This window comes from Schistocerca nitens, chromosome 5 (assembly GCF_023898315.1).
Source record: "Schistocerca nitens isolate TAMUIC-IGC-003100 chromosome 5, iqSchNite1.1, whole genome shotgun sequence".
NCBI classification, from domain to species: domain Eukaryota; kingdom Metazoa; phylum Arthropoda; class Insecta; order Orthoptera; family Acrididae; genus Schistocerca; species Schistocerca nitens.
This window is the reverse complement of record NC_064618.1, coordinates 863426704-863451111: the sequence shown is the minus strand read 5'-3', so window position 1 is coordinate 863451111 and position 24408 is coordinate 863426704. Positions and strand designations below refer to the sequence as shown.

Genomic DNA, 24408 nt, shown 5'->3' with positions numbered 1-24408 from the left:
CGTCGTGTTGCGGCACTTCTGCGTGTACGCGGTGGCCCTACTCGACCGACACAATTACAGAGCCTCCACCAGCTTGGACACTCCCCAGTTGGCAAGTACAGTCCATGGACTCATCAAGCTGTCTTCATACCCGTACACGTCCGTCCGCTCGACACAATTTGAAACGAGACTCATCCGACCAGGCAACATATTTGCAGTCATCAACAGTCGAATGTCAGTGTTGACGGGTGAAGGCGAGACGTAAAGTTTTGTGTCGTGCAGTCAGCAAGGGTACGCGAGCGGGCCTTCGGCTCCGAAAGCTCATATCGATGATGTTTCAGTGAATGGTTGGCACGCTGGCACTTGTAGATGGCCCAGCAATGAACCCTTCAGTAATTTGGTGAAGGATAGCACATCTGTCATGTTGAACGATTCTCTTAGGTTGCGTTGGTCCCGTTCTTGTAGGATCTTTTACGGCCGCAGCGATATCGGAGATTTGATGTTTTACCGGATTCCTGATATTCACGATACACTCGCGAAATGGTCGCACGGGAAAATCCGCACTTCATCGCTACCTCGGAGATGCCGTGCTCCATCGCTCGTGCGCCGACTATAGCACCACGTTAAAACTCACTTAAATCTTTACATCCTGCCATTGTAGCAGCAGTAACCGATCTAACAACTGCGCCAGACGCTTGTTGTCTTTTATAGGGGTTGCCGACTTCAGCGCCGTATTCTGCCTATTTACACATTTCTGTATTTGAATACGCACGCCTACACCGGTGTCTTTGGAGCCTCGGTGTACATCATGCGTGTTTAGTTTCGCGATGATCAAGCTCGATAACTGGGTAAGTAATTTCGAATGCCTTTGTCTCCGTGGACCCCGAAGTCCATGTCTGCACGGGTAAAGGGTCGGCCTCGTGCCTGATCCATTCTCATGAGAGGTATCTCGTGTGCATTGATTATGATAAAATATTTTTTTGTGAAGACAGAAATTAATCGTGAGTTAGCTGTATGGTCATTGTTCCTTGTCCTATGTGGCAGGATTGCACTGACGATGAAGCAAATTGTTTTTAAGCATGTTCATAATAGGAAACAGCATATGTTAGAATTAGTTAAAATATATACTGAGCGTGTGAACTTAATAATGCACAGGTACGGCAAAAGGTGAACACAAATTGGTATTGATCTTTCTGCCCCACGTGGATCGATTGTGCAAGATAATGAGCTAACCTGTTCGTGATGAAACATTAACATAGGAAGTATGCATGTGTGAAATTTGTATCAGTAACTCATCGTGTGTAGTTTAGTCAGTCAGGACAACTACTTACTGTGTAAAGAATGCAGACATTACCTTTTGGTTATCACAAGGGGGACTGCGGTGCAGGCAATGATAGTATCGACGGCCCTGATTGATTTTAATTCTAGGATAATTTCGTGTTAATGGATGAAGTCAAGGTGGGGATGATTTCAGATTACATGTGCCCATTTTTGTGCTCGTGTAAGAAGGTAACCTTTCTATCCACCAGACGTAGACGAAATGATTGTACACCTTTTGGATGAATCCTGCTTTGCCCACCCACATTAAGTTAGTTATTGTTGATCAGAATGCGTCCTGGTAGTTTTAAGGGCATGTGTATGAAAAAGAATTAATACAATCCTTAGGGTAATCAGTAACAGAGGACACTTTCTTATCCCTGTCCCATGTGTGTATGTTAGTCACTATGAGACCCAATAGTTTACTAAGAAGCATGGTTAAGTTATGATTTGCAGTTCAGCGAGTGGAATGTGGGCAATGTCCACCATGGGAAATATTTATGTTGGAAAATTGCTTTGTAGGTTCTTGTTTCCCGCCAAGAGTGCGCTCGTCAGAATAATAAGTGTCCAGTGAGTTTACAGTTAGGATCAATGTTGTTGTTAACCACAGCCACCATTTTATGCCCAGTACAAATCCAAGCTGGGTTTTTATCGAGTAACTGTAGATTACGGAAGCTGTGATGAAAATATTGTTGAAGTGAGATGAGGAATGAGTGGGACGAAATAGACAAAGTCGTTTACTGTGCGTTATCTTCTGAGATTGCAGATTATATAACGCTTTACCCGTTGTGACGGATATTAAACAGTAACGAACACTGCCTAGGTGTGGTACTGTCAATAGTACGGGCTTGAACATTCTCGCACGCACTGCGAAGGGGAAGTGGTAGTGAGCGGGTCTCTGCAACTACCACACCCAGCACTCGTCCACGCCCCCCCCCCCCTCTAGATACATGGAGAGCAGGAGAAAGATAATTATGAAAGAAAAGAGAATTAATAGCAACTGACATTAAAATATCCCATCTCAACCATCGTATCAGATTTTATCTTGAACTGTGTTCGCATGACGTAAGTTGTCGTTACTTACCAACAGTCATTTCTGACGAGTATACCGATTAGTCATACTTGTAAAATTCGACTGCATCGTGCCATTAAGGGGACCACACCCTGCCTATCTAACCCATGTTAATTTAGGCAAGAATTTGACCCATTTCTGACAAAAAACTATTTCATGCAGGACCTTAATATTTTTATTGTATGTTACATGATGCTAATAGAGTCAAGTGTACTAAAATCTACTTTATCCAATTTATAGTTTTTACGAAATACTTTTTTAAATTTATTAACAAAAAATATTAAGTTTCTTCTCCAGAAAATATTTTTTTGTTAACTTCCTGATGGGGGAATGTTAATGAATGTAGTACGAGAGGTGGCTTTTTATGTTATGCAGAATCTCTGAAAATTTCATTCATTTATGATAGTTTGTGATATAATGGGGCATATGTACTGAAAATTTTAGTTTGCGGGAAATTGACTTTAAAGAACAAACTTGTGAAATTTGTTACTTACAGTTAATTAAAACTGTCCTGCTGCATATGATGGCCCTTCTTTGGCCTCTAGCAGGTCGTCCAGCTTCTTTTTCACCTTCCTGGATGTTTGTCTTGCTTTCTTGATCATATTAGATGCAGACCTGTCTCCATCGGCTATCCTCATTTTATCGCAATGTTGCACCCCAGTGATCATATTTTCACCAGGATTAATTCCCTGCATTTTCAGTAGCCAATATTACCACAATTGAATGTAATAACAGCATCATGAACTCCTAGTTTCATTGTATGCATGCCTACAAATACAGTTTTAGGAAGGCGGTTCCAAATTATGCTGTTGAAACATTCATTTGGGTTCTGTGTCTGCCCATGCAGGCACTTCCTTAGAAGGTCAGGATAAGCCAAGTCTCTGAAAATAGGTTTAATTGCTGTAATAACAGCAGCAGGAAGAGAATGCTGGTGAGAATAAGAATCTCCAGTTGCCTGAGCCCTATTGTATTTGCACCACGAATTTTCTCCTGATGGACACAATCCATGACATGGCTTATCATCAGTAGAGGACTTATGGAAGAATATGGCTCAAACATCTCTCTTCATTGCCTCCAGATTTTCTTATTTCTCCTAATTGCCTGCCCATAGTATACCTGCAATTTTTCTATAACAACTACTCGCAATCACACTTGACGAAAACTAACCGCGTGTTTGAAAGCGTGTTGTTTACAAACAGCAGAAACAAAAGAATACCGACCGTTGCATTCCAAGGATAGCCAACCCACTTGGGAATAAAAAAAAATCCCTAACGTGCAATGTAGGGCACATAAGCACACATTGTAGGAAAATGCTCTTTAAATCCTCGAAAAAATTGTTTTTCAGCAAAATCCTTTTCAGAGTACTTAAATAAAACCTTAATCTATCGAAATACGATGAAAACCGAAAATCGATTTTTTTAGACCTGAACCACGGTGTGGTCTTCATAATATAGCAGAGGTTTCGGCAGGTATCTGGGTAGTTTCTGTATCGGAAACTGGAGGTTACTGGGTTACTGTTTGACAAACCAGTGATCTCTTGAGAAGATGACTCCCACATCTGCTCTATCGAGAACATACTATGACGTGTCTAAACTGATCCTGCAGCAAATACACATGTTGCTGTACTTTGTCACCCCTGATTATTTCCAAAGGAGATTGTAGTCCCTTGTTAACGAGATAGACACACTAAGTGGCAGAACAGTTGAAAAACCGCAGTCGTGTCCTGGCGGATCGCGGTTTCGATCTCTTTAGCTAAACGTCACTTTCTAAGTGTTTCGTCAAACTCCTCCGACGCCAAATTGTAGCTCTTCTACACTACTAGCCGTTAAAATTTAAATAACAAGAAGATGGCCTGCAACAAATGTCAGATGGGCATGAATCTACTCCATGTCTGGATATGCAATCGACGAGTATGCCAGCATGTCAAAAAGTAGGTAGCAGTAATGACACCTATGTTCTGTGTTTAAGGATAATACCCAGCGGGGTTCTCATTCGTAAATCGAATTTAAATATGCCTCCAGTAAGAATGTGAAACCTCTATCAGCACGTGTCAGAATTCGACTAAGAACGTAATGCCCCGAGAATGCTGTGTATCGCTGCGCAATGCTGCTGTCAGCGTTGGCCGCGGTCCCACGTCTGTGATGTCAATATGGCCTTACTCAGCTCGAGGCAGCACCTCAGGATTCAAACGCGACTAGCGCCCGAGAGGACGGGCACATTGTTCACTTGGCCGGGCAAGAAGGTACCGACACGTCACGCGTCTTCAGTCACGAAGTGGACTTGCTTGCAGTGAGACGGGTGTTCACACGGACAGTGCGACGACCTCTACAGCTCCGCAGACTGACAGCGCGACGACCACTGACTGCTGCGTGCTGCGTGCTGCATGCTGCGTGCTGCGCTTTCCCTGGGCGCGTCAGGAGAGAAAGGCGCATCGAGAGTGGAGCGCCCAGCCACAACACTGGTACACGAAACAGGTCAGAACACTGCTGCAGAAGCAACGAAAACACCAGGCCAAATTTAAAAGAAGACTAAATCACCAAGATCGACTAAATTTTACAGTAACTCGAAATTTAGCGCAAATTTCAATGCGAGATACTTTAAATACCTTCCATAACGAAACTCCGTCTCGAAACCTCACGATAAATCCAAATAGATTCTAATCACATGTAAAGTGCACGAGCGGCAAGACGCAGTCAATGCCTTCACTACACGACACCAATGGTAATGTTATTAACTACAATGTCACTAAAGCAGAGTTACTGAACACAGTTTTCTGAAATCACTGCACCAAAGGCGACGAACTAAATATTCCAGAATTCGAATCGAGACTAAATGCGAGCATGACTAACTTAGACATAGATATCCTCGGTGTTGCGAAGCAGCTTAAATCAGTTAACAAGGGCAAGACCTCCGTTCCGGATTGTATAGCAGCTGGGTACCTTTCAGCGTATGCTGATGCAACGGCTCTGTAATTAGCAATAATATACACCCTCTCTCCCGCAGAAAAATCCATCGATAAAGACTCTTAAAGCTCCACACGTGACATCAATATTCAAGAAAGGAAATAAATGTAATCCGATGAATTATGGATCATAGCACTAACGTCGATTTGGAGTGGGCTTGTGGAACATATAATTATGAATTATTTCGAAGAAAACGATTTATTGACAAACAGCCAGCACTGATTCAGAAAATATCATTCTTTTGAAACACAAAGTAATCAGTGATATCGACGGGGTATGTGAAGTTGATTCCACATTTTTAGATTTCTAGAATGGTTCTGATACTGCTCCTCACATGCGATTTCTAATGAAATTGCGTGTCTATAGAGTATAGTCTCAGTTTTGCGACTGGATTCACGGTTTTCTGGCAGAAAGATCACATAACAGTTGACGGAAACTCAGCGAGTAAAATAGAAGTATATCTGGCGTTCCCCAAGGAAGTGTTATAGGTCCTCTCCTGTTGCTGGTCTGTTTAAACGATTTAGGAGAGAAGCCCTCTTCTTTTGTTTGCAGATGATGCTGTCATTTAGCGTCTTCTAAGGTCATCAGGTGATAAAAAGCAATTACAATATGATTTTAGACAAGATATGTGTGTGAAAAATGGCAACGGCCACTAAATAATGAAAAGTGTGAAGTCATTCACAGATATCCGCTACATTTCGGTTACACCATAAATCATACAAATCTAAATCTTGTGAATTCAGGTAACCAGTTAGCAATTACAATTATGAAAAACTTAACTTCAATCACATAGATAATATTGCGGGGAAGGCAAACCAAAGACTGCCGTTTATTGTCAGAACACTTAGAAGAGGCAACAGCACTACTAGAGAGACACCCAACACTATGCTATTTCGTCTTCTTCTGCTGTGCTGCAGCGTGTTGTGAGATCTGCATCAGATAAGATTAACGGAGGACATCAAAAAAGTTCAAAGAGGAGCAGCCCATCTTATTTTCTAGCAGAAATATTTTGTTGCCTTACAAGATAATTTTTTTTTCTTTATTGTGATTTCATTCCCCTGCCCCATATGGGCAGGGGAGGGCTGTCAGCGGCACAATCCGCCGCTCTTCAGCCGAGTGACATAACAACTTAAAATAAGAATAAAATGTGACATACATAAGGCGAGAAAGGGGAACTTAAAACAGAATAATGGGAGAAATTGGAGGTAAAAAATAGACGAACACGGAGACGTTCATGGAGGACAGTTAAAAGTCACCAGAAAGTTAAAAAACACAGTTGGCGAGTCTTCAAAACTCAGAGTAGACACTGAATGGACATGCACGGGTTAAAAGTCGGCCACAGTATTAAAAACACTCCGGAACAACACACTTAAAACCCACTTGGAGCACACACGACGAAGAATAAAACTGCCAAGCAGTACCTGACGAGGGAAGGGCAGAGAGGATGGAAAAGGAGGGGAAAGCATGGGGCAGCAGGGGAAGCGGCGGGATGAAGAGAGGAGGGGCATCAGTGGGTACACGGAGAGGCAGGAGACACGTGGGGCGGGAGGTGAAGAGGGAAGACAGGGCAGGAGGGAGCGCAGAGACACTGAAAGGAGGCACAAGAGATAGAGGGGGAGTAGGAGGGGGAAGCCGCTCAGGAGTAGGGAGGGGGAGGAGAGGGAGCCCTGAGGAGGGGACAGGAAGATGGGGTTAGAGTTGGTACGAGTGGTAGATGTCAGGGCGAAGCTCATCATCTGGGAGGGGTAGAGGGTGGAAGTTGCGTTGGGAAAGGCGATAGAGAGTGTGGAGATGGAGAGAGAGTGGGACGCAACGGTAAAGGTGTGGCAACTGGTTGTGGGTGGAAAGGAGACACCAGGGGGTGAGGGGGATCAAGGCGGCGGACAATATATAGTGTGCGGATGTGTTCAAGGAAAGGAGAAGGTGGGGGAAGGGGACGAGGTCGTAGAGGATGCGCATGGGGGATGGAAGGCGGATGTGGAAGGCGAGGCGGAGTGCATGGCGTTCGAGGATTTGGAGGGCTTTATAGAACCTGGGAGGGGCGGAAATCCAAGTTACGCTGGCATAACAGAGGATGGGGCGGATCTACAAGATAAGATAAAGGATTAATATATGTAATAAAAACAGCCCTAATGAGACACGAGAGCAGGACAGAACACCCAGTAATTTATTAAATTAGTGCCAAAGAGGTCATCTAATTACCAAATGAAAGAGGATTCCACGCCATTGTATGGAAAAAGGCTGCCTTTATCCGAACGCCAACAACTGGAATCATTACCATCTTGGACTTCTTCATAAGTCATCATTAGATTACTTGAATATTTTACACAATAAATCGTCAAACTAAAACAGCGTTCAGGTGTGTTTTGACGAGTTTCTATGTAATGTATTCAAATAATATAATCATGGCTCGTAAAGAAGTCGAAACCGGTAGTGATACCACCAGAGCGGAGTGAGGATGCAAAATAAATAAAAGAATTACGATGTCAAGATGAGCACTGTGCTCCCCTAAGCCTGTTTGCCTAGTCTGTGTGAGTGTTTTTATCTTCGAAAACACACTTATTGTGTATGTGTGCTCCTTGCATTAAACAAATGCTCATAATGATGCACTGTAATAAAGGCAGGTGTAGGTGGCATAACATTTATCCTGAGGCTGATACCTTTCTTGTGTTTGTAACATTTGATGTTTAATCACTACATTTGTATTTGTCTGTATACTCAGATTAGTTCTTCAAAATGTAGCATGGATTCCACACTCAATCTTGTATTCTAAATAGCGAGAGCAAATAAATGCGATAACCATAGCACAGTCAAATTAGTAGCCCATGCATCCAGGTTGCTGACAAGAATAATATGCAGAAGAATGAATGAAAGGTAATTAAGGATGTGTTAGTGGTGTTGACACCACAGAGCTACGAGGCTACCACGGAAGCTTGATAATGGAACCAAGACTTCAGAAAAATCAAGAGACGTGCATAGGATCTGTCGACTAACAAAAATATTTCGAAAATTGTGCAAAATGTTTCAAATTATCAGCAAAGTTCATGAAAGCTATATGAAACGACGGGTAATTTACAATACGAATAAGAAACAAGAATTTGAAGACCAAAAACAACGTACTCATATTAAAAATGGTGTAAGACAAGGATGCTGTGTTGCTCCTCAACCGTCCAATCAGTATATCAAAGATGTAATGAATGAAATAAAATAAAGTTTCAGGATTCAGATTAAAATGTATGGTGAAATATTAATGATGAGGTTCGCTGATCACGTTGCTATCATCTGTGCAAGTGACGAAGAATTACATCACGTGGTGAATGCATTGAATACCTTACCGAGCATAATATACAGACAGAGTAAACCGAAGAAAGATGTAATTAATGAAATGCAGCCGGCCGGGGTGGCCGAGTGGTTCTAGGGTTCTAGACGCTACAGTCTGGAACCACGCGATCACTACGGTCGCAGGTTCGAATCCTGCCTCGGGCATGGATGTGTGTGATGTCCTTAGGTTAGTTAGGTATAAGTAGTTCTAAGTTCTATGGGACTGATGACCTCAGAAGTTAAGTTCCATAGTGCTCAGAGCCATTTGACCCATTTGAATGAAGTGCAACAGAAATGAGATTAGCGGGAAACTTACCATTTGGGGACCGCGAACTAGACGAAATTGCTGAATCCTACTACACATGGCGGACTAAGCGAGGAGGATATAAAAAGCAGACCTGCACAGGCGAAAAAGCCATTCCTGGCCGAAAGATGGCTACGGGTATAAAACAATGGTCTTGATTTACAGAAGAAATTTCTGAGAATGTGTGTTTGGAGCACAGCCTTATATGGAAGTGATTGATGAAGCGTAGGAAAACTGGAAAAGAAGAAAATCGAAGAACTTGGGGTTTAGGACTCCTAAGATGGACTGCTAATACAAGAAATGAGGAGGTGCGTCATCGTTGAGGAGAGAAACTTGGCGGAAAATATTGACGATAAGAAGGGATAGACTGATAGGACATGTGTTAAAACATCAGGGAAGAACTTTCATGGTGTTAGAGGGAGCTGCAGAGGATAAAATCTGTAGTGGAAGACAGAGATTGGAATACATCCAGCAAATAACTGATGACGCCAGGTGCAAGTGCTGCTCTGAAATGAAGAAGTAAATAAAGAGAGGAAAACAAAAGAATCATATGACTGATGATCCAAAAAGACTGTGAGCAAATCATTTTGTGTTTCAAAAAGCTTGAAATACGTAAGCAATCAACATCAAGACTTGAAACTGTAATATCCATTCCCTGTTTGGAAAGGAAGAACTCCTCAAGAGGGGGAAAGTGGAATCAAAACTTCAGTTTTTACAATAGTTGCAGAAAACTATGTCAAAATTACAGGAGAACTATTTTCATGTATCATACTGCCAAATTATTTGAAAATATTCTGGAAGAAATGGTTCAAATGGCTCTGAGCACTATGGGACTTAATATCTGGGGTCATCAGTCCCCTAGAACTTAGACCCACTTAAACCTAATTGCCCAAGGCAGAATTGGAACCTGCGACCGTAGCGGTCGTGCGGTTCCAGACTGAAGCGGCTAGAACCGCTCGGCCACACCGGGCTGCTATTCTGGAAAAGAGAGTATCGAAAACAGTAGGAGGAGGGAGGAGGTCTGAAAGAGGAGAATTGTAAGAGGAACAGTGAGTTTAGAGCAGGAAAATCAACAGTCGATCTAATTGATAGTGTAAGGCAGATCCAAGAGAGGCACTATGAACGTGGTGAGAAATTAATAATGGTGTTCGTGGGCACTGAGGGGGAGTACGACAGCGTTGAAAGAAGCAAGTTCTGGAAATAGCCTCAGGAAAGGGGAATTCGAAGACTGGCTTTGAGAGGAATAACGGACATCTATCAAGGAAGCGAGAGTTGTGTCAAAGTGGGAGGCGAGAAGAGTGGTTTGAACAGAAAAATGGGCTGAAGCAAAGTTGTGCACCACCCATCTACTTTTCGCCACCATTATGGATGAGTTAATGACGTGGGTTGCAGTGCTAATAGTAGATGGAGATATGAAAGCACTGGATTTTGCAGAAGATCTAATGATGTGAAGAAACAGAGGAGGAGAGGTACAAGAAAGGGTAAATGTGTGGGAGAAGTGGTGGACAGTATGGGCTGAAAATTAATGCAAAGAAGTATGAAGTACTGGTGGCAATGTGAAATATTTAAGAGGAGAATAGAATGGTTATAAGTATGAGACGGTAAGTAATAAGAAAGGAAACTTTCAGGTTCCTGGGGAGCATAATACCGGAGACAATAGGGAGAATGGTAAGGTGATGAGTGAAAAGTGAAGGCGAGCCCACGTTTCCTGCAGAGTGGAAGAGATCTGGTCTGGAGCAAGGATGCACCGCCATAAATTAAGGAAATATCGTGCCGAGCGTACGAGTATTATGCTTCAGTTCTCTCGTATTCCTCAGAAACGGGTGTAATGAAGAAAAGGCAGGTGAGCAGGATACGTGTTTGCGAGATTAAATATCAAGAAAAGGGGAACATGATTTACTAGGACGAATAGAGTAACGAATGAGACAGTGAGAGAAATAGTGGAAGAGACACCCATGCAAGACACCATGAAAAAGTAACGTTTAAGATGGTGTGGGATTGTTAAAAGAATGAAAGTTGGCAGGATAGCGAGAAAAGTGAATGAAGTGACAATAGGAGACAAGAGACCCAAATGGAGACCGAGAGAGAGATGGATCGTTGGGGTGAGGTAACGTGTGATGAAGATTGGGACAGAGTGCAGAGAGAGACATGGTTGGAGGTCAAGAAAAGAGGGAGAGACTTGTGTTCTAGTCAGACTCGGTCAGTGGCTAGAAGCTCTAGAAGAAGAAAATGAAGAAGAAGATGATGTCACTGGTGTCACAGGCAGCGCTGCAAAATGGTTCAAGTCAGACCTCGCTAACAGGAAACAAAGGGTGTCAGTGCAAGGGACGAGTGAATTAAGTCATCAGTCATCATCAGAATGGGAAGAAATTACATGTGGTGTCCCACAAGGATCCATCTTAGGGCCATTGCTTTTTCTTGTGTACATCTCTCATCAGTTACACTGCCAGATGCAGAGTTCGTTCTGTTTGCAGATGACAAAAGTATTGCAATAAATAGTATGTCGAGTGTAGTTCTAGAAAGATCTGCTAATGATATTTTCATGGATAATAATAAATGGTTTAAAGCCAACTCACTGACATTAAAATTGGAAAAGACTCACTATATGCAATTCAGAACCTGTAAGAGGTTTCCACCCAGCATATGCATAAAGTATGAAGAAGAGCAGATAGAAGAGGTTGACAGTCTTAAATTCCTGGGATTACAACTTGATAATAAATTCAGTTGGGAGGAGCACACCACAGAACTGCAGAAACGCCTTGACAAATCTGTATTTGCAATTCGAGTGTTGCAGACATAGGCGATATAAAAATGAAAAAGCTTGCATGCTTTGCCTACTTTCATTCCCTAATGTCATATGGTATAATATTTTGGGGTAACTCTTCAAGTTAAACAAAAGCGTGTAATACGTATTATTTGTGGAGTAAATTCACGAACGTCGTGTAGAAACATCTTCAAAGAACTGGGTATACTAACTACTGCCTCTCAGTATATTTACTCCTTAATGAAATTTGTCCTAAGTAATATATCTGTTTTTCCAACAAACAGCTCAGTTCGTATGTACAATACCAGGAACAAAAATGATCTGCACAAGGACTTAAAAGCACTTACTTCAAAAAGGGGTCCACTACTCAGGAACACTCATCCTCAATAATTTGCCAGCAAACATTAAAAATTTAGTTACAAATAAAGATCAGTTTAAAAGGAGCCTGAAAGACTTACTAGTGGCCAACTCCTTCTACTCCATTGACGAATTTTTTAATAGAAATAAATGATGTATTGTATATATTCATACTATTGTTATTTCAACTTAAAAAAATTGACATTTTCCACATCCACGAGGATCTCCTCAGCATGGATCTATGGAACGAAAAACTAATCTAATCTAATCGTGATTAGGTATGGATGGACTGCAGTGGAGTGAGCTGTTTCGGCGTCGTACTGACCTCTGTCGAGGCGGTCCTCGTCCCCCGGCGGCGACCCCGCGGCCGAGGGGTGGTACTTGGGGTAGTAGTCGTAGGGGGCGCGCACCCTCTCCAGCTGGGCGGCCGGCCCGCTGACCACGGCCGGCGAGTACAGGTTGGGCCCGGCGCTGGCGGCGCTGCGCACCTGGCGCGCCTCCTCGCCCTGCAGGAACCGCGCGCGGCCCACCATCTGGCGCGGCTCCTTCGGGGGCGCCCCTGCAACACGGTGGACACTGCACACCTGTCACCTTGCTGCGTCCACCTGCTAGTGTCACAGCTGTCCCGCAAACTACGCCCACGGTAATTTGCACGTAGAGGAATTCGTTCAGGGCGTGAGAGTGTTTCGATGATGATGTTTGGTTTGTGGGGCGCTCAACTGCGCGCTTATCAGCGCCCAGAGAGTGTTTAGAGGGCCAGAGTGTGGAATAGATCACAATATTGTAAGAAATGGAACACCCACAGCCGTAATTCGTACAATAGTGAACGGCCGTAGTCCCCAAGACCTCCTGGCACAAAGATGGACCTTCTTTTTGGATCATCAGTCTTCTGTGCGAACCTCTTCATCTCGAAGTAGTAGCACTTGCAACTTCCGTCCTCAGTTATTTGCTGGATGTATTCCAGTCGCTGCCTTCCTCTACAGTTTTTGTTCTAGATAGCTCCCTTAGTACCATGGAAATCATTCCCTGATGTGTTAACAGATGTCCTATCATCCTGTCCCTTCATGGATGTATATCTTACCATATGGTGCTGGGAAGAGTCATAATTCTCCTCAGAACCAAAGATGTAGAGAGGGAACAGGAAGAAGGACTCAGTACAGAAACGCCACGGCTAAAGCTAGGGCTTCTGCAGGACTGGAGTATAGGAGTCCTTTACCAGAGACGAATTGAGGAGAAACTCAGACTGGATAAGGACGGAAATGCAACATGATTGTGTGTGGAGCCAGAATCAAGTTTTCTGGTAGTTGCTGAGGAGGCTCATAGAAGAGAAGAAGAAAGAGGGAGTGCTGCTAACTGGATGACTCAGGCCTTAAGAGAAAGGACTGAAGAAAAGATGAATGTTCATGAGAAATTCTTAAGCCTTAATAGGCAGGAAGATATAGATCACTGCAACACAATTAAGAGGGATGTAGAAAGGATGGTTACCCAGGCTAAAGAGGAGTCATGGAAGAAGAAATGTGCCAACGTAGAAGATTTAGTTGGATACAACAGGGCTTCAGAAGTTTGGCGATTCATACGTCAAGTGAGAAGAGCTCCAGCTGAAACTAGAAGAGGAGCCAGAATGATTCCCAGTTTTGGGTTTAAAGATATTCTTGCAGAAGATAGGGAAGAGTTTCGGCGAGAGCAGAATGAAGTGGAATTTTATCGCGTGGAAGGGTGACTGGCAATGAAATTTATCAGGCCTTTCAAAAATCAAAAACTGGAACGGCAGCCGGTCCTGGAGGTATAGCAATTGAATTATTGAAGTACGGACGACCTGAAGTAGTAGCAGCGCTGATAAATATTTTTAATAAAGTGATTTAAGGAGATGACGTACTCCAGGAATGGGAGATGTCACATATAAGAATGGGAGCAGAGATCCGACTAATATGAGGGGAATAAGTGTAATGGCTTCGATCAGTAGGTTATTAGATAGTATAGTAAAAACAGCCCACCCGGTTGGCCGTGCGGTCTAACGCACGGCTTTCTGGAGTGGGAAGGAGCACCTGGTCCCCGGCACGAATCCGCCCCGCGGATTTGTGTCGATGTCCGGTGAACCGGCCAGTCTGTGAATGTTTTTTAGGTGGTTTTCCATCGGCCTCTGCGAATGGGGGCTGGTTCCCATTATTCTGCCTCAGTTACACTATGTCGGCAATTGCTGCGCAAACAAGTTCTCCACGTACGCGTACACCACCATTACTCCACCACGCGTATGTAAGTAGGCTGTTTATGTTTTCTTATTGGCAACGTTACGTAGCACTCTGTATGAAAATCACTGGCTGTGCTGTGTGCAGTCTGTGGCTAGTTTACATTGTTGTCTGCCATTGTAGTGTTGGGCAACTGGATGTTAACAGCGCGTAGCGTTGCACAGTTGGAGGTGAGCCGCCAGCAGTGGTGGATGTGGGGAGAGAGATGGCTGAGTTTTGAAATTTGTAAGACTGGATGTCATGACCTGCTATGTATATTATGAGTTTTCAACACTATTAAGGTAAATACATTGTTTGTTCTCTATCAAAATCTTTCATTTGCTAACTATGCCTATCAGTAGTTAGTGCCTTCAGTAGTTTGAATGTTTTATTTAGCTGGCAGTAGTGGCGCTCGGTGTATTGCAGTAGTTCGAGTAACTAAGATTTTTGTGAGGTAAGTGATTTGTGAAACGTATAGGTTAATTTAGTCAGGGCCATTCTCTTGTAGGGATTACTGAAAGTCAGATTGCGTTGCGCTAAAAAAAATATTGTGTGTCAGTTTAAGCACAGTCGTACAATTGTTCAAAAGGGGACGTTTCATATGTCGACCCTTAGCCAAGGATACCTCACTGGAATCTACTGATTTTTCTTGTAGTTTGTGTAATTAGTGTAGTTTTTGTTTATTGCTAGCGCGTAATTATAGAGAGAATTTCCTTTGTAGTTGTAGTTTTTCTTTGTTGTACACAGTTGTGGCATGCATGTAGATTTGCACCAAGTATTTCGCAGCTGCGCTTGCAATTAACTAGATATTATTTTCAATGCTATGTTAATGTGTTTTGTTATTTTGCTCTTCAAATTGTGCTTTTCTGTGTTGTCGTGTGAAATACTGTGACAATACTGGCGTGTGAAAAAAGTAATACTAGGCTGCAAAGTAAACTGAGAAATGACAGTGAAGACGAAAGCAGTGTGTTAGCGCCGCAGAGTAATGAATTAACTAATGTTCAAAGTAGTAACTTGGTAATTGTGCATAGGGAAATGGAGCGGGCTGCAAATAATGGTGTAGACAGTGAAACAAGTAGTGAACAGGAAAGCATTATCGATTGATCGGTCGGCAACAGCTCGCCTCAGGAATCCGAAATGACAGAACACAATATTGTAAATACTGTAGACTCAGGTTTTGGGTCCTCACCGTTTTCTCAAATAAGTCAAGACACATTTTCTGCTCATCAAAATGTAAATGTTGCCGGTGAAAACGCACTGCCGAAAAGCATAGAGGAACAGATTCCAGACACTAATACATTATTATTGTAATTAATGCAGCAAATGAAACAAAATCAGAGACAAACACAGCAACAGTTAGACATAATGGAACAAAATCTTCAAAAGTTAGACACGATGGAACAAAATCAAAGACAAACACAGCAACAGCTTCAAAAGTTAGACTCATTGGAACAAACTCTTGAACAAACACGTGAAGATTTAACTACTGAGTTACACAGCATTGAATCGAAGTGTCAAAAAGCCTGTAATGACGTAAAAACACAAATTTGTGAGCATTTTCAACCTATTTTTTCGCGGCATGAAAATGCATTACAGAATCACGAAGCAGCTATAAAAGAACTGCAAATTATTGTTCATGAAAATCATGAGACCTTGCAAGCTAAAATTGACTCAGTTGCATGTACCGATTCGGTTATGCAACTCGCAAAACTCAGGAAAACTTAAAGGACACAGTAGATACGATTTCAACACAAATGGACACTCTGAAACTTGGTTCAGAAAAACGTACAGAGGAAATAATTTCACTAACGGATAAAGTAGCCGAACTTTCAGATCAGTTCACTAACTTATCTACAACGGTAGATGATGATCTGAATGACACAAGACCTGTAGCCATCACTGACACAGAAGAGTATGAACAAATTAAGAAATTCAAACAAAATCAGAATCAAATTAATACGCAACACAAAAGAGAAATCCGAGAAGTCAGTTGGCACAAGTAATACAAAAATTACATATTTCAGAGGACACTCGCGCTCCAACACGGGAAGAGGGACTTAGAAATACGGAACAACCACAAAATAATAACACAGGACACTTCGGAAATTACGAAAGAAACTGGCAAGGCACACCGAATTTTGAGATGGAACCGCCGAAACGACGTAACAATGACCGATATGCGACTCGCCGACATGATGATTTTGACTATAAGCTGTCCTTTACTACACGTAAATTGAAAACATTTAAGAATTCTGGCAACGACATTAATCCACAAGCGTGGCTCCATCAATTCTGTCATTTTTTTCCTCCCAACTGGTCATTAGAGCACAGATTAGAATTTATGAGTGGCTACTTAGAGAATGAACCAGCTGTAAGAATGCTATCGGTCATTCACGATTGTCACAGTGAAGGAGAATTTTACCATGCCTTCCTCTCAGCATATTGGTCTCAAGCTGCACAAGACCGAGTAAAACATAGCACCACGATGATGAAACACTTTGAACAATCTGAATTTTCCAGTCTTGTCAAATATTTTGAAGACATGTTGCACAAGAATCAATACCTGTCAAACCCATACAGCCCTTCAGAACTCATCCGCATTTGCTTAATGAAATTGCCTGAACATTTAAGAAATATTATTTTTGGTTGGTTGGTTGGTTTGGGGAAGGAGACCAGACAGCGTGGTCATCGGTCTCATCGGATTAGGGAAGGATGGGGAAGGAAGTCGGCCGTGCCCTTTCACAGGAACCATCCCGGCATTTACCTGGAGTGATTTAGGGAAATCACGGAAAACCTAAATCTGGATGGCCGGACGCGGGATTGAACCGTCGTCCTCCCGAATGCGAGTCCAGTGTCTAACCACTGCGCCACCTCGCTCGGTATTTTTTTTTTTTTTTTTTTTTTGGCAGGACGTTGCAAAGACAACATTGAAGCTTTTCAGGGACTCTTACAACAATTAGAAATTGACACAGACAGTCGCGGGATGCGAAAACAGGAAAACAATCAATACAGGTCACATCCATCACAATTCCGTGACGACAGAAACAATAACTGGACACGACAAGTCTATTCTTACAACGCAAATCGTGACCAAAACAGACACCACCCATATGACAACCACTGGCAGAGTAATAATAGTTACAGAGAAAGAGCGCATTTCCGTAGTAATGAATATGACAGAGATTACCATAGAAACAGACAATATGGGAACACAAACAATTATTATCAAGGGAGACAGAATAACTTCAGATGCAACAGTTCAGTGCGCAGTTACGATGTGATCGTAACGACAGAGCTGAATTGCATCAGAACTGACGAGCTTCAAACAGGGCAGGGCCTTCTCGGCAAGGTGAATTTGTAGAAGTTAGGTCTCCTAATCCCAATAACGACGCGTGCCAACAAAGAAACAGACAATGACTCGCACTGCAGTCAGCCACGTGCGCCCGCTGGCTCAGAGAAAAATAACATAGACGCTAACCTTGAGAAAAATAGCAGTATTCTTTACCGACGTATACCACACGATGATTCCGTTGAAGCTAAAACTCTGCGCACTATGAAGAGTAAAGGTTTACACCACATTTCACATGTAAAACCGTTTATTGAGAGATAATCTGCTTTATAACTTAGTCTTTGCCATAAAACTTTTCACTTCACATTACTAGTACGCTTCGTCAAACTTACAAACTGTTAACATGCCACTATGTTTTAAAGTTAACTATCCAGTCTAGAACATAGGGAACATATTTAGACAGTATTTACGAGTGCATTGATATAGTGAACAGACGACACAGTGTTATTGTGTGTGTACATACTTGCTTGTTTGTTGCACGATTACGTAACGACTATAAGGCTGACATACTTAGAACATGTACCGGTACTGCTAATGAGATTTTAATGCAACATTTTGGTTTACTTGAAAAGATATTCTTCATTTAAAGTACTTTATGTGAGATTACCGATGACTTAGTATTTGGTTTCTTTGACAGCTACACGATTATATCACGACGCTACTAATATGTGACACAATTTACATTGTTGCTTTTGTGGTGTATCTGTTTTATATCTACACAGTTTTTCTGAATTACTCTGGAAAGTAAAACATGTTTTAGTAGTAACTTTTGTGATATAGCTACAGTGAGACAGCCTTTTCCATAGCACAACAATACTTTACATTATAGTACTTTCTTGATCACGGTAAGGTACGTAATAACTACGGTATCAATACGCAAAGCATTTCACTTTCGTTTATGATGAGGTAATTATATTGACTTCAGCAGAACTTTGCTTACAGAGGACGATATCTACGACACTTCCACAGAATTATCTTACTACAGGACACGCATTTGAGAGGTTAATTTTGTACTTAAGCCATTTAGTTTTCAAGATTTTTGAATTACAAAGGAAGTTTTCCATGATACATTTCATTACATTGCTGTAATCTGTAACACCTGAGGGTATAATTACATTAATCCTCAGGGGAGTACACGCTTACTTTGTGTACCATGTGTTTGGCAAGCACAAGGAGCCCTAGCTAATATGGTATTTGCTTATACAACTTTACACATCGGTACCATGTTTCTCTAACACATAAATTACACAGCTATCTGATCATTTAACTGAGAGAGATAAACATTTTTTTTACTACATCAGTGACACATGTTTACACAATTACACAGTTGGGTAACTTCACACTTATGAAATTGTATTTTGTCTGTACTTTGTGAACTGTTCATATTTTTTTGGAACCATTGTGATACTATGAGAGCTTTGAATGATGTATTTGGTATGAGATCATGATTTTTAAAGTACGTTTGAGGTAGATGACACTATTGAAATGAGCAGAGAATTTTTTTAGGTTTTGAAATTATTGGAGGAAGCTACGACGATTTTGAGAGTTGACTGAGGTGTTATGATGTTATTATTACGATGACTATGTGTATTATGCTGTTGCGGTATGTTTATGATCAATAAGCTGACGCTATATGAGTTATTTCAGTATGCTACGTATCTGTTATGATGAAATATTGAAGAAGTGTCGACAAATAAGGTAAGGAATAACGAGTAGTGGTTAGGAACTCTGGTTTGTGAAAAAGGTTGTTGGAAACCAAGAATCGTACTTTAAGAGTTATGAAATGTATGTAAATGCGTGAATGTATTACAATGCTGACGAAAATTTTTTTGGACTCTGTTATATCAATAGGATTTTGTTTCTACAGATTTGTAACGCAAATTCTTGACCTGTGAAATATTTTATATGAGACTGTCACTGTAGCAGAAACTGCTGTCGTAAATATTTCCATAAGAAAGTTAAGTGACCACCTGCATGTAATGTGTCGTGGGCACCCAGCTGTGTCAGACGCCTGGAGAAAAAGCCATTAGTGTGTGCCTTTTCAGAGGCACAGGTAGAAAAAAAAAGGGGAGGCCATTATCCTCGCTATTGACATTCCTTTGTAGAAAGCATCGCAAATACGACACGCTCAAACTTGAAAACATATGATTATACTGTGGAGCTCTTAATTTATGATATTTCCTAAAATGCCTAATGAAACGATGAGAAACATTTCACGGCTATTGTCTTGCTAGTTGAGAGAAATGCCATATGGCTTGCTTTATGTATTTATTTAATCATTTTGTTTAATATCTAGTTTCTAGCTGCACTGCAGCATTGGTTAAAATAAAATTTAATAGATGTACTAATATAAATATTTTATGCCGACAGATCCAGTAAATAGTAACTTTATGATGGAATTAAAAAAAAACGAAGGAGCACAAAAAAAAAACATTTCCCTTCACAGGAATTGCATACAGAATTTTCTTTCCAAGTACTTGGTAATTTCTTTTGTAGAATAAGTTGTGGTGCACCACTTTAATTACATAGACATTAAGATGTGAATATACATTTCCCTTGTCTGCATTGTTGTCTTTAGTGTAATATTTTTTTCTGCTTGAGCTTTGTCATGTTTAGATATAAGTTATTGCATTTGCTGCTGCTGTTTGCCAGGCATAATGTTACTGAATTTGACTTTGTATTACGCTGTTAAGCCAGTTTTACTACGCATTTATTTTTCTTGTTTGCTGCACAGTGCCTTATATTAGTTGTAATATTGCAATTGCTCTGCCAATTTGAATTTTTTGTCATTGATGTTTGTGTTAATTGTTTTGTGCTGCTGCATTGCCTCGTCCCTTAGTTTAGCATCTGAGCTCAGTAGATTTAAGTTAGCTTAAGAGGGGGTAGACTATATAAGAGAATGAGTTGCGATGAATTGGAAGAAATGCATTGAGAAGTCATACGAAAAAAGTACAGAAAGCAGGTATAGATAGGACTTTTTGGAAATAATGAAGAAGGGAGATCTCCGAGAAGTAAAGAAAGTTTTGTTTGCAAAATACTGCAGTAAAAGAAACCCTGTCCTTTCCTTGTGTTATCCCACTATGTGTTTGTGTTCCTTTGTGTATTTGTGTTTTTCCTATCTTTATGTGTTTAGCTGATGTTGTTATGTTGTAGAATTTTTCTAATACTATGTTATTTACTTTGTAAAGATGTTTAAACATTATTTGTTCTGTTTTGTATTAATGCTCATGTGTGAAGTTGATGTTTCAAAAGTTATTCTGATCTTTTATGTATGTACTCATGTCATAATTCCTGTAATATTAATGTATATGTCTATTTCTATTCTTTTGTAAAGCCTGTTTTACTACAAATGTTATCTGTATTGTTTTGTTCTTTAATGATGTATTTTGTACCTTTGTTATTGTATTCTCATGTTATAAAATTGTAATTGACACCAGTTCATCATATAATTAACTTGTAAGTTCCATTTCACTGCACACGTTTCTGTTGGTCATAGTATATGGACAATATGTGAGAAGTAGGGACTGTTAGTGTTTGCACGTGTGTTAATAATTCAGCAAGGGAGGATAACAGCATTGCTGGTTCTAAGGACAATTTCAAAAACTTTGTGAGTGCACAAGTGGTGGTTATGGACTTGCTATATTCTCCGCAAGACTCTTCGATGGTGATTGTGCACCTGCACAGTTGCAACAGATGGCTGCTGGCCGTCTCTACAAGGACTACAGTGGGTCTGCATCTTTGATGGCCCACCATTACCATTATTTCTACAAGGACTGCAGTGGGTCTGCACCTCTGGTGGCCCACCAATACCGTAATCTCTAACAAGACTACAGTGGTCTGCTCTGTGATGACCTACCAATATTCTTCAAAACTTCGACTGACTCAGCTGTGGGTTTGCTCTGTTGTGGACCATTCCCTGTCTGCATGTCACGAGTCAGCACTGTCTTTCTGTAGGAAGGACAACACTACTTCTTGAAGACTGCATTGAAATCCACTACTTCCGTGTGCATTGTCTTTTACTGCTCAGACTTTGAGAAAAGAAACGGCAGTTTTACTGTGATGAATGATCAGGACTGTCTTAATGGACTGTGAGAAAATTTTAGCTTTTGACCAACATTGTATTAATAAGTGTGTGCATTTGATATCTTTGTTATTGTAATTGTAAAAAATTTTATCAAATCATTAATGGCCACTGCCCAAAACAATTTGTAAATTTTTTTGTGGGGAGCATGGGGGCTATGTAAGTAGGCTGTTTATGTTTTCTTATTGGTAACGCTACGTAGCGCTCTGTATGAAAATCACTGGCTGTGCTGTGTGCAGTCTGTGGCTAGTTTGCATTGTTGTCTGCCATTGTAGTGTTGGGCAGCTGGCTGTGAACAGCGCGTAGCGTTGCGCAGTTGGAGGTGAGCCGCCAGCAGTGGTGGATGTGGGGAGAGAGATGGCGGAGTTTTGAAATTTGTAAGACTGGATGTCATGACCTGCTATGTATATTATGAGTTTTCAACACTATTAAGGTAAATACATTGTTTGTTCTCTATCAAAATCTTTCATTTGCTAACTATGCCTATCAGTAGTTAGTGCCTTCAGTAGTTTGAATGTTTTATTTAGCTGGCAGTAGTGGCGCTCGGTGTATTGCAGTAGTTCGAGTAACGAAGATTTTTGTGAGGTAAGTGATATGTGAAACGTATAGGTTAATTTAGTCAGGGCCATTCTCTTGTAGGGATTACTGAAAGTCAGATTGCGTTGCGCTAAAAAAAATATTGTGTGTCAGTTTAAGCACAGTCTTGTACAATTGTTCAAAAGGGGACGTTTCACGCGTACACCACCATTACTCCACCACGCAAACATAGAGGTTACACTCGTCTGGTGTGAGACGTTCCCTGGCGGTCCACCGGGGGCCGAACCGCACAATAACCCTGGGTTCGGAGTGGGGCGGCGGAGGGGTGAAGTGGACTGCGGCAGTCGTCGCGGGGTTATGGACCACTGCGGTTGCGGCGTTTCTAGGTCCCCGGTTAACATACAATACAACAGTAAAGAAAAGCTTAGAAAAGATTTCACAGGTTGTCGAATCGCAGGAATAGTCCGGCTTTACTGCTCGGAGAAGCTGTGCTCATAACGTCTTTTGTATACCCCAGATATGTCAGAAAATGATCGCAAAAAATCAGAATCACCATTTGGTGTTTGTTGATTTACAAAAGGCCTATTATTCTCTGCTAAGGAGCACTGGAAAAGTTGGAGTGGATGGTTCATTAACAGAGTTGGTGAAAAGCATGTACCATCAATACGAGGCAATTGTGAATGTTGATTGTACTATTGGAAGGCTATGAAACATGTAGAGGATTAAGACGAGGATATTTTGTACCAACAACCTTATTTAAGTTGTATTTAGAAGTTCTTCTTCGTTACTGGAGTAGACATTGCAGAAGTTTGGATGTGTCAGTCATTACAGCATCAAAGCTTACATTCGTTACTGTTTGCTGACGATCAAGTACTTATGACTTTGGATAAGGATGATGCCATGCATCAAGTGAGAAAATTAATTTGATACTCATAAACAATGGGTACTAATAGTCAATATTGATAAAATAGAATATCTTGCTGTTGGATGTGGACAAGACGAGGATTTGGGTTTTGAGTTTGGCCGGGTAAGAAATGTGAAAGTGTTCAAGTGTCTCGCTTCACTAATCGACAAGACTGGACAGTGTGATGTGGACATATCCCAAAGGATAAGTCGAGCGAGAGGGTGGTGGTAGATCAGTAAATAACATCTTTTGGTGTCGGCACATATCCAGAAAAAGAAAGTTGTCTTACGTGCTGTGGTTGAAAACATTCTGACATATGGCTCAGAGTGTTGGACATTCAACGAGAGACGAAGGTGGAAAGCAGGGGCTGTCGAAATGGGTTGGTTACGTTGGAGCAATAGAGCAGCTCGCTAGGATCGACTGAGGAATGAATATGCAATAATGGAGATGGATGCAGTGGAACTAGTCACAGACAGGATTGATGTTCGAGCTCTGAAATGGCATGGACAAGTCCGACCGATGGAAAAATGATGACGGCCGCAGTGTAGGCTCAAATGGTCTCCGCCAGGGAGAGGCAGCCGAGGGGAACGTGCAGGGAAACCACAGCCAAAGCCATGGAAAAGAGAGCTGTGTCAGGATTGAAATTAGTGGCATCCGAGAACAGGCAACTGGTGATAAGTGGAAACGCCTACTAAAGTTAAAAAGTCATAGTTGTAATGTGCGCCCAGAAAAGATTCAGGAAAGGACTACTATACCCGCAGTCCGAGTTCTGCAACTTGCCCGGCAGGAAACGTTATTCAACAATGTAAAAGAGTTTGGAGCTCACAATAAATCAATGGCAATCAGAAAACACACACTAACAAATACAAAATCAAAAGTTAAAGTATTAGGTGAAACTTCCGAGGCTTTTGGTATCAGAACTGGTGTAAGACAAGAAGATGGATTGTTCCTATTGCTTTTCAACTGGTAGTAGAAAAGGTAATTAGGGAATGGAGAAAAAGAACTGTAATAAAGGAAATTAAAAAATGGAAGTTGGGAGGAAGGGGGATAATCTGAGTTTTGATCGTTGGCCTTCTGCAGACGATTTTGCCATCTTAGCTGAATCTATAGACGATGCAACAATGCAGATAAATCTGCTTCAAGAGAAAGCTTCAAAAGGATGTCTACGCATATCTTTAGGAAAAGAAAAGAAAAGTACCAGAATAATATGACAGATGCGAAGATGGCACTGAAAT

The 24408-nt window shown here is 41.4% G+C and overlaps 1 protein-coding gene across 1 annotated transcript in view; it reads right to left on the bottom strand.

Annotated features, from left to right (window-relative positions):
• LOC126259691 (loricrin-like) overlaps window positions 1-24408 on the bottom strand; it is a 130781-nt gene that overhangs the window by 7530 nt on the left and 98843 nt on the right. The window contains exon 3 of the mRNA XM_049956651.1: window positions 12403-12636. Within this exon, the coding sequence (XP_049812608.1) occupies window positions 12403-12636 (234 nt within the window). The remainder of the gene's footprint in view (window positions 1-12402; window positions 12637-24408) is intronic.